General features: G+C 38.5%; 1 protein-coding gene across 9 annotated transcripts in view; it reads right to left on the bottom strand.

Annotated features, from left to right (window-relative positions):
- Positions 1 to 4,155, bottom strand: part of MAGI2 (membrane associated guanylate kinase, WW and PDZ domain containing 2) — a 768,432-nt gene extending 764,277 nt beyond the window's left edge. For all 9 annotated transcript variants that reach the window (XM_075208713.1, XM_075208714.1, XM_075208715.1 and 6 more), the window contains exon 1: positions 3,507 to 4,155. In XM_075208713.1, the coding sequence (XP_075064814.1) occupies positions 3,507 to 4,002 (496 nt within the window). In that variant the 5' untranslated portion in view covers positions 4,003 to 4,155. The remainder of the gene's footprint in view (positions 1 to 3,506) is intronic.
- Positions 4,156 to 12,035: the final 7,880 nt, after the last annotated feature.

The following is a 12,035-nucleotide window of genomic DNA, read 5'->3' as shown; positions in this document are numbered from 1 at the left end:
ACCCTCAGCAATGAGACCACAGTAAGGATCATTCATCCCTTTGTCTGTGCTTACTATATTTTATATAAAATAAATGATGGACATTGATAGCTCCTGCTCTGTATTTGCTTTGTTCTTCATTTGATAAAACTATAGTAGTGTAGACGATCCATACTTCATCATCTATTATATAATGCCACTAATTCCGCAGCGCTGTACAGAGAACTGACTCACATCAGTCCCTGCCCCATTGGAGCTTACAGTCTAATTTCCCTAACATATACACAGAGTGAGAGAGACTAAGGTCAATTTAATATCAGCCAATTAACCTACTAGTATGTTTTTGGAGTGCGGGAGAAAACCGGAGCACCCAGAGGAAACCCACAAAAACACGGGGAGAACAAGCTAACTCCACACAGATAAGGCCATGGTCGGGAATTGAACTCATTGTGCTGTGAGGCAAAAGTGCTAACCACTAAACCACTGTGCTGCTATTCAGGCCCTCTCCATCAAGACACATTTCACTTGGCACAAAGTTGCTCCTGAACCTTCAACTTTTCACTACTGCAGTTATCTGTGCTGAAAAGAATAATGAATGTGGAATGATTTGTTATTCAAAACATAAATTAATTAAGCACAGGTAGGTTCAAAAGTAAGTGGGAAGTTTGGAAGGGAGCACTTTATACCAGATCATCATCATCAGCTATTTATATAGCGCCACTAATTTCACAGCGTTGTACAGAGAACTCACTCACATCAATCCCTGCCCCATTGGAGCTTACAGTCTAAATTCCCCAACATACACACACACACACACACACACACACACACAGAGACTAAGGGCAATTTTTAATAACAGACAATTAACCTACTAGCATGTTTTTTGGAGTGTGGGAGGAAACCCACACAGTCAGGGATTGAACTCATGACCCCAGTGCTGTGAGGCAGAAGTGCTAACCACTAAGCAACTGTACTGCCCATATGAAACGGCTCATGTTAGTTTGACATTTTTACCATTATTTCAGCTACTTTTACCAAGCAGTAAGGGGGCAATGTATCATGAATAAGTGTTCAAAATGATATTTGTATAAGTTCATAGTTTATTTTTCTTTAATCAGCAGCCAATTAACCTACCAGTATGTTTTTGGATTTAGATTTGGCATTTGACTTTTATGGACTGAAGCTTGTGCAAAAGAATCCAACGTTATCTATTTTCAACAAAAATAAATAAATGCTAAGCTGACAGAGGAACATTGTACATTTTCTATTTGCCACTAAAATGTTAGCTTTATATAGGTCCAGTCATTTATAGTTAGGAATGAGTGCAACTATAATGTGCAATTTTGCATCACATGTCCAGTATTTGTGTGCTACATGCAAAAGCAGACAGTATATCCCTGCAGCAATAAAAATGGCACTTGCACCTCTTGCATTGCAACATTTTCTCTAGATGTAAATTAGTACTCTTTAGCTGGATTTGCCAAACTCTCAGAAGAAGATTCAATTGAATGTCATGTACCGCTAGACTGTCACATGTCCGCTGTGCAATTTGACGCCTTTCATGGTAATGAATCTCCTCTCATTTTTTTGCGCACCTCTATGGGGAACAAGGAAAATGAGCAAAGATTTCTTGCCAAACATTTCCATTTTGGCCAATAATAATCCCAGGTCTGTATATTATTTTTAATATTCTTTCTTTTAATTCACATACTCCACATTTTAGATGTCCAACAAGCTCACAGCCAATAACCTCATGCACAACATATTGCAAATTGATTTTCAACTTCAGTAATGTCAGAAGAGTTATACAATGTTGAATAACTTAATAACAACAACCTTGGTACTAATTAAATTGAGACCAATGTTAGTGAACTATACAGATGAAGTACAATTATACAATTTTTAAAGCTGTGCAACCTCACAGGTATGTTCTTAAACTGTGCTGTCAGCAGTGTACCACCAATGTTTCCTTTCACACCAACAAGAAAATGTATTCAGTGTTATTTCCAAAGATGATTTCATGTCAGTGTAGAGGCCTGGTAGAGATGTGAGCTGTGTCATGAGATCATTTCATTGTTACTAAGAGCTTACAGTTCTTGTAAATAACTTGACTGTTCTCATTTCTTTAGAGCTGTCATTAATCTGACACACAGTAACCCTGATTAAATGTAAAGTAAGCCTTATGTACGTTGCAAATACAGATGACCATATGTAAACAAGCCATCTATTGCTTAGAAATAATAATAAATAATCCAGTTTTCAGCACCAGTTGAACATTAAGTGATCATTCAATAAAATATTAATTTAACAAAGCAGCATATATTTAGCAATAAAACATGTCATATTGTTTATTTATCATCTATAATCTTGCTTACAAGTACTACCTCTACTGTTAGTATTCTTCATTCAATGCTTACACTTAGCTAATTCTAAGTTATTTAAAGACTTGTTAGGGGGAAGATGTCACACAGGTGCTATCATCCTTACTGAATGCTTCTGGTACTGTAATTCCTTTACCCTTCTGAATGTGTTCTATCCACTGCATGTGTTACTTAGTTACTAAGCTCTCTTCTATGGCTATATCCCTGGTTATCTCTCTTGTATTCTATCCAAGGTCTTTTCCCCAGGTCATCCACTTGCATTTATTCAACTAAAAGGCTTCTAGAAACATAGACACCAAACAGCTCTATTTCTATTAAATCACAAAAGTCACTTCAACATGCATCAACCACAGCATTCTTTATTCCTGGAGAATATGTGTTATAAAACCATACAATTTAAATGAATTTTATATAAACAAGTGGTTTCTCTCACTGCTTGTATACTGCATATGTAACACACACAACATCAGAAATAGATACATTATAATAGATACAAGCAATCAGTAACTATACAATCAAACGGTGTCTACTTATATACAGTCACTGTAATTAACACTGTGCGGTGTCTCTGCAAGCAGCTTGTATATCTGAACAGTTAGATTTTATCCTGCGACACCACTGCCCATGCCCTGAACTTTCAGCAGATCGCTGTCACTGACGCACACAGTGTCAGCCTCATTGCCAGCACCAAGAAATCCCCAAACTCCAAGAAGTCATTAATACAGCTGCAAAAACAAAGTTACTCCGGCAACAGTTGAAACACCATCCTGGATCTTGATGTGTTTCCTCTTCTACACAGCGCTGCATTGCAGGGCTGGGCTTATTCAGTGTGATCAGCCCCCATGTGAGATGCCGAGGGATGCTATTTCTGCAGGTACCCTAACTCCCTCAATGTTTAGTGTTTCATTGCCAGTGTATAAAGAGGAGTCGCACCAAACACGTTAACTTACAATAAACCACAAACTAATTTCTGTATTCCAGCGTCACCAAAGCACAGCTACAAATCAGTGAACAGAAATATAGAGACAGGGCAATGTGTGTGGCTTTGGTGCCCAGTAGAATATAAATAATACATATAGCTAGGGCATGTGGTTAGGAAACACATTAAATCCTAGCAGCGTGTGTGCGTATAGGGAGCACTCCTACCTTGTTTGACACACTTGATCCTGATGGGGTCCTTGCAATGTTTGATCACAGCCAGTACATCCCTGATGGTGAGCCCAGCCACAGGGGTTTCATTCACCTCCAGGACTAGTTCCTCAGGCACCAATTTGCCACTCTGATAAGACACCTTTCCAGGCTTCACCTCCCCAAGGTGTGGGAATTGGCCATTTTCAGCACCCCCTCTGATCTCAAAGCCCAGCTCCCCTTCCAGGCTCCTGTCAATCACACACTCATGGACTTTGTTAGTCCAGTGGTTTTTCTTTTTCAGGCTCTTGGACATTGCCCCTGCGTCTGTGGAATGTGGTTTAGGGAAGGTAGAGAGATGATGATAAGGGGGCTCCTTGGTGCTTCCCTGAAGAATGGCCAGGCTTTGGAGATGGGAGGTAGCAGCAGCAAAAGGAAGGAGGAGGAGAAGTAGTGTAGCCTCTTGCTCCAACTGAATGTGTGTGTACACACAGTATGAAATGTATTTATACATGCATGTGTGTGTGTGTGTGTGTGTGACTGTCACTAGTGGCTGTTAGCTGATCTCCATGGTGGCTTGTTGTAGCTGGTACAGTGAGTGTGTGAAAGCGTGTGTATGTGTACGTGTGTATACTAGTTGTACAGTAATAACTGGCAGAGGGGTAGAGGGAGGGGAAGGATGGAGAGCAGCAGGGGGAGGAGGAGGAGGGATGGGAGCTGTCTGCTTTCTCCTCTCTCTAACCCGGTAGTGAAGTGTGAGAGAGAGGCTGTCTGTGTTTGCCAGGCAACAACCAGAGAGGAGCAGGCCAGTACAGGAGCACTTCAATATTGCTCTCACATTGTAAGCCTTACAGTCGCAATTACTGCAGTCTTGCTTATTTTATTCAAATCTCTTCAACCACCTAAGTCCTGATTGTGATCATCATCTGCTGTAATGTCATTTACATTAACATATTCTTCAGCTGCGTCTCAACCTAATGCTTTTCTATGGAGATAAGTCTGCGCAGTCACTGATGGAAAGTGAGTGTATAGTGTATCTTTCCTGGCTTTACTACTGCAAACAGGAACTAGTATATTTTACTAATGTTCATTATGCAGGGATGGAATCAGTATGTAACGATTTATTGCTGCTAGCGATGCTTGTCCCAACAATGTTACTGTTTTGTTTTTTTATAAATACAAACCAAGTACACAGTGACCATTACTCTTGTTATGTATGTAAAAACATATTTCTAGGTTGTTGCTTTTCCTTGTATGTTATACATAGTAAATGACAAATTATGAAAGGTACATTTTATATAATAAGAATAATAATAATAATAATAATAATAATAATAATAATAATAATAATACAATAATATTATATATTATTCTTGGCAGATATGCTCTAGGACATGCTTTATCAAACTGTGGCTCATTAGCTGTTGTGGATCAAGAAGCATTCGACTAGCAGCCAACATAACAGATAATATACCACCATAATGCGCTTTATTACTAAGTTAACTTTAATTTTCTAGATAGTACGTTAATACATATCAATAAGATAAATGATAATCACTCTTTTTCTATTCCTTTTTATTTGCTGTACAGATGTAAACTATTTCTAATTTACAGTCATGTGAGTGGTGGTTATAACACTGAAAACATGAAATACATGAAAAATTGCTTAGTTCTGAAATGCTTTTTTTTACTTTTCAAAATGCTTGACAAACGCTACTGAAGCTCTTTATTTCAATTTTCATGGAGTATATAAGAAAAAAAACATTTTTGCATGCGTTACACATGCATTTACTATTCACTCCACTCCAGTTTTAATAGAACACACAAGGCCTGATTCATTAAGGAAAGTAAGACAAAAAAAATGAGTTTTCTCCTGGACAAAGCCATGTTACAATGCAAGAGGTGCAAATTAGTTTATTATTTCGACTTAAGATAAATACTGGCTGTTTTTCATGTAGCACACAAATACATGATAACTTTATTTGTACACTGAAATTTAAAGTTGATCTGGGAAATGCCTTACCCCAACTATAAATCTGCCATCACATTTTAAATTTGCCCCCCCCCCCTCCAATGAAACTTGGTTTTGCAAAGTCAGTATATTTTTTTTAATCTACTTTCCTTAATGAATCAGGCCCACAGTGTTCTAGACTGTTAAACACATCATAGCTTTCACAAAGCTATGGTGTGTACCACACCATTGAAATTAATAGGGCATATTCAATTACGATTCCGGTCCACGTGATTGCGCCGGAAATGGGCCGCAAAGTTATTCCACGGTACCACAATAGCGTGGATTTTTGTTCGCACCCCATAGGGTTGCCTACGAAAACCCGCGTTACTGTGGTATCGTATTACCGGAAATACTGCACACTTTCCGCTGTAACGGAATCGTAATTGAATATGCCCCTATGTGTTTTATTCCAAATGTATTTTTCAGTAGTTGATTAATTCCTGGAAAGCACCTGGAAAGCGTTTCGGTGCCTTTATATGTGGTAAAATACAAAGCCTTTAAAACGTTTAGGGGGGTATTCAATTGTTAGCGAGACGGGTGAAAATCCCGCTCTCGAAAAAATATTACTGTTAATACGGTAATTTGCGCGTAAATACCGTTAATACGGTAATTTACTCGCTGGATGAGCTGCGAGCTGAAATTCAGCGAGTAATTACCGTATTAACGGTAATATTTTTTGAGCGCGGGATTTTCACTCGTCTCGCTAACAATTGAATACCCCCCTAAGAATGAGTTTTTGGAAAATGTTCTTACCAACAAGGCCTGGTCAATTTGCATTATTACCATTATTACGGTAATAATGCGCTTAATTACCGTTATTACGGTAGTTTCAATGCCGGCTTTTTGCTCGCAGCTCCCTGAGTTGCGTGCACAAAGCTGGGTTAAAACTACCATAATAACGGTAATAGTTTTAACGCTAATTCGGGGGGAATTGAATTCCTGTGTGTAAATAAACGTGGTATCATATAATAATCAATAATAATGCAGAAAGTTCTCCTATCTTAAATTCTACATGTCAGTCATCACCACTCTTCCCCTTATGTGCAAGCACTTACACAAAACCCCACTTGTGTTGATTAATAAACATGTACTTTGTCTCGATAACCATCCAACGTATACCTCTCCCACAGGAAACATACTTACAGGATAGTTTCTTGAAACTTTCTTATAGCTTGAGATAAGAAGATTCTTCAATCTTGGTTAAAAACTAGGGACAAATGGATGTATCTTCCCAATGCTCCAATAATATCATGTAAAAATCTAGTGCAATATGTATAAAATTCTGAACAATTTCTCATAAAAATGACTGAGAGATGCAGACACTCCTACAATAGTCATAGGTAATCATGCATGGGATATATAAGCCTGGAATATTTCACTGCTGGTCACCCATGTAGATGTTATATTCCATGGAGGATAGTCCTTCTCTCACAATGTACACCTATCAATGCGTTTCAATCCTTCCAAGGAATCTTTTTCAAGGTCAAGGTCACTGTGGAATTGAAGATAGAAAAACTTTCTGCATTATTATTATATTATACCACGTTTATGTACACACAGAGTTGCACTATTTTGCGTTTAATTTTCTTCCCTATGTAAACATTTGCTTTCAACATGGAAGAGTTGTGAACGACATCTGTCCCACTCATCATTGAATATAAGTATTCTTATGTTTATTCTTATCTTCATTGGAGAGATATACAGCTCTGGTTGGGACCCTATATTATTGTGAGCATACATTGGCATAGGTCTCACTTCTGTTAATATATTACACTTACACCCTAACTGAAAGTATATTTGTTTACAGGACATATTCAGCTTTTTATTAGTTTCTCACTTGAACTGAATTTTACAGCTGTTATTAAACTATCATGACATAATTAAAGATAAAAACAAAAACTTCTTGTCACTTTCTTCAATAATTACAACATATTAAAGTAAGTGGTAAAAACTATGTTTAGATTTACAGTTATGAACTCCCAATGAAATGGGTAAAATGAAAATGACGCAGGAGGGTGTTTACTTGCAAAATTGATTCCATGAACTGGCAAAGATGTCTATGGTAGGATGTTGGTACGAGTCACTTGTGGTGTCCATTGCAAGCAACTAAGACATTTAGAGAATGGTATATTAGGTGAGTGAACAGTATGGGTTGAAGCATGCTACAACAGTGGAGTTTTATCATGGGGAGTAGATGCCTTAGAAATCTCCAAACCTGCTAAAAATAAATAAAATTCACATATTCCTTGTATTTGGGGAGTAGGAGGGTCAAATGGTCCCAACTCTTATTGAAAGTTAGGGCAAAAGGTGAAGTTTGGTGGGTGATAAAACAGAATAGTATTGAACTTGATATTGGCCTGAAGTAAGCATCACATGACCTCCTTTGCACCATGCAGGGAGGTCATACAGTGCCAGCAGTACATCTGAGATCAGAAGAGGAAGGACAATCGTTTGGCACCATATGGTCTGCCCCCTGCCTCTGCAGAAAAAAGCTGAGTAATTCCTGCTTATTTCACTAAAACAAGGTAATGGATGTTTAGTCAGGCCTTTTTATGCAAGAGTGTGCTGTAAATTTGTTTATTTTTGGTTCTACTCACACATATGAACAGACATTTTATATCATGAGTCACATTAAAAGCAACAAGCGTAACAGGTTGATGGATGGAAACCTCTGCAGAGATATGTTTTGCTTCTCCCATCCATAACTTTTGGCAGTTTGCAAACAGCCACACACTGGATATGATGTGTTGGGGTTAGCAAACTCCGTAAACCAGCTAATCTCCGGTGAGTATCTCTCTTATCTGTGACTGAGCGGGGGAAAGAGATCGCTCACCAGAGATTCATTTATTTTGCATCAGCTGTTCCTAGGGACATCCACAGTTTTTCTTTTCATTTCATATATGACTTATTTTCACTTTGTATTACTTTGAACATAAAAGGAAGAAGATTTTATACTAGTATTTAGTAGAGAGGGAACATTTAGTAACAAATTGTGTCTGCCTACAGTAAGGTGGAATATTAACTTATTAATACAATTAAGTTCTATCAATTATGTCATATACAGGGCACTATTATTTAATTATGCTTGGGGCACTAAATTATTTAATTACATAGGGTGGCTCTATACTTTTTTAAATTTATGTTTGGAGGAAACATTTATAGATCGCTTGCACCCATGTGCATGCTAACACTTGTTGTTTACATTAGGTTTGGTAAAGCTCCTCTTAATACATGGGACAGTTTGTATAGCTCCCATAATTTGTATGGCTCCCAATAAAAATTTGGATGATGGTTTTAAACCCTACTTTGGTTTGATGTGTGGTTTGGCCTCTAGTAAATTGATCAGTTTACAAACCACAAATCAAAGAGCTGGAGAAACCCGGGGTTTGAGCAAACTGCAGGTTAGTAAATATTGCCCACACTCTTTATATTTGGTAACTCGACATAAGTTAGGTTTACAAGTAATCACACATTTTTTATTTCATATCACATTATCATGAGCACATGAACAACAGTATGTTGTTAGGTGCTGCACCCGTTCTCCTACTCTGCCGTGGGGACAGAAGCTTTCTAGTTCTGGTAGTGCGCACCCATTGTCTATCTAGCAAGAGGATGCAACTTATGAGTTCTCTGCTCTCCAGTCGGTGCATGCGGGTCCTGTTATTAGGCAGTGGGATTTGGCTTTAATTGTTACAGGTGGTTGGTTTGACATCACTGACTACCGGTATTTTGATTGGCCTGCCTATATAATGCAGCTCCTGGCACTGATCTGATGCCAGAGTATTAGCTGACTTCTCCTGTGAGCTGGTATTGGTTTTTGTGCTTCTCTTTCTCAGCACTCCTGGGTTCTGATCCATTTTAGTTATTCTGGTTCTGGTTTCGGCCTGTTCCTGAGTAATCTTCCAGGCAAATTAGTTTTGTTTTGATCTCTTGGTTCTGACTTTGGCTTGTTCCGGACATCTCTTCTGCCTTGCATATTGGATTTGTTTGGATCTTCTGGGTCTGACCTCGGCAACCCAGACTATTCTTCTGATTTGTCCTCGGTGCATCAATTGTCTGTTCTGGTTCCGACCCGTTTCGTCCACTACTCTCTACTTGTGATTCCAGTGACCTTGATAGCGTTCGGCATTGAGGGCAGCATTCGGCTTGTTTTATGCAGCTATGAGCAAATCTCCTTGCAGGGGTCCCTAGTGAATACTGGATGCATGTTAGATTCAGCGCCTTTTTTGTCTATTTGCATCAACTGCTAGCAGGTATACAGCCATCCTTCCTAGTGATTTGTGACATATATACTGTAGTCTATATTTTTTTATTTTTTTATTTTTACATCATTAGTTTTTATTAGAGGGTTTTGAGTTCAAAGGGAGGGTACAAAAGATAAAAAGGGTAAAGTGAAGGGATACATAGTATTCAAAATACTGAGTGCAGCAACACAGTTAGCACAATATCTTTGACAAACCACTACCATCGCAATATAAAAGGCTAAAGATGATGAGGTGATTTAAACAAGGTAAGGGGTGGGGAGTGCTTAGAATCTACCACATGGAGAAGCATTTCTGTGTCTCGGACCCACTGCAGGCTATGGTGCTGAGCAAAGATATATGCAGCTATAGGAATTGTGTCTATAAGGTCATATGTATAAGTCAAGTTATCTACAAGAGGCTTGAGAGTAAAGTTGAAGTCCTCACAAACCAGTCCGTAATGCAAAAGAAGCAAAGTCCACTGTGACTCCTACCATGGTGGATGCTTTTTTTAAACTGAGGTTATAAACGTTAGTTTTATAATTTATACTATAAAGTTTATTGTAAACTCCCTATCATATAATTACATTTGTAAAAAATAGATTTGCCACTAAGCTCAGTTTTAACACTAATTACTGACCATGGCAGATCCTTGTAAATTACTATTGCAACTCCCTTGGATTTACTCACAGGATTGTTGCTGCACTACCAAGTGCTTATTTTAGTAATATTTATTTTGAAGTTTGCACTACTTTTTATTTTGAATTGTGTTTCCTGGGAGCACACCAAAACCAATCTCTTATTCTATAGAGAGTATCCAATATGTGCTCTCTTCTTTGGTACATTAAGCCACTTTACATTAATAGAGGCTACTGTCAACTCAACTATTTGATGCTGTTTCTGGGGGTGCATGGTTTGTATCAGCATTTCTATCTCAAATGTGTAAGTATGTCCAATTGCAAAGACATGGGGAGCAAAGGAAGAGTGAAAGGTCTGTACGGGCAACAAACAAAGCACTAAATAATACCACTGAGTAATCTAAGTATAAACCTGTGCCCATATGTTAATAGAACATGTGAGTAACTGCCAAATTATAGTCTTTTGGGGGAACTTGAGAGGAACATGGCAGATGGGCACAGCCTAATAAAATTGGTCTCTATTTGGTAACTCATAAAGTTATGGCAAACCATTTATAAATTATAGAACAATAGGAGTGCAAGACACTTTCTCTTCAGTACATATAGATGCAACTCAACAGAATATTAAAAAACTTTATTAAATATCAAAGAATCAATCTTCCTGGGGCAAGGCCCAGCGAAACCCTTGTGGGCTCAATCCCTTTCATTGCAATGGGCCACTAAATTCATACCATACTCGGGGGTTCGGCTCCCGAAGAACATGACCACTCTTTACAACCTTAATATTGAAAAAGCTATTTCTGATATGCAGAAGGAAATAATGGGCTGAGAAACTCAATCTTTCTTATTTGGAAAGGACAAACCTTGAAGATGATATTGTTCCCTCGGTTACTGCACCCTTAGCAAACATCTCCCCTTTTTTTAATGCAAAACGTATCAGTCACCTATTCCATAGATTCATATGGAGGAAGAAGCGTCCCCAGATTAGCCTCATTAAACTTCAGCAGCCCAAAACAAATGGGGGTATAACATTTCCTGATGTAGTCCAATATAGCCATTCGGTCCACCTGCGTTATCTGAAGGATTGGCTAATGGACCAGAGCACCTATACCAATCTAGCAGGGGAGAAACAATTTCTTCCCAATATTCATAATAAGACTTTCTTCCACTTGCATGATTAGGAACTACCCTCCCGTGTACTGGAAAACCCCATTGTCCTCTCTGTCAGGAAACTTTTGCACATATTATTTAATTTAAACCCTTATAAATCCATATATCTACCCTTTGTTAAGAACCCTGATTTCCAAAATGGCAAGGTGGCCCGTCCCTTCGCCATATGGGAGAGGGATAGTCTGCGGACAGTTGGGCAAATAGTAGATAAGACTGGTAAAATACCACACTGCCACATTAGGGCGCTGAATTTATTTCCCTTTTTAGGCTCATGCAGCCTCTCTTTCATACAAGCTCAATACTACACACGTGAGGTGATCTCTCTCTTCACAGCAGCTCGATACCCTATTGTTAGCCATCCCCTCTAAAAAAGGAGCAATTTCTTTTAACTATGCCTTCCAGAGGACTATGCTGGATCACACTAAGGTTAACTTGGGATTGGGAAGGTGGTTGATCTATTTTACAGAGGGCACATATTTTCCTC

The sequence above is a fragment of the Mixophyes fleayi genome, chromosome 4 (assembly GCF_038048845.1).
Source record: "Mixophyes fleayi isolate aMixFle1 chromosome 4, aMixFle1.hap1, whole genome shotgun sequence".
Lineage (NCBI taxonomy): Eukaryota > Metazoa > Chordata > Amphibia > Anura > Limnodynastidae > Mixophyes > Mixophyes fleayi.
This window is presented reverse-complemented; position numbering and strand designations above follow the sequence as displayed.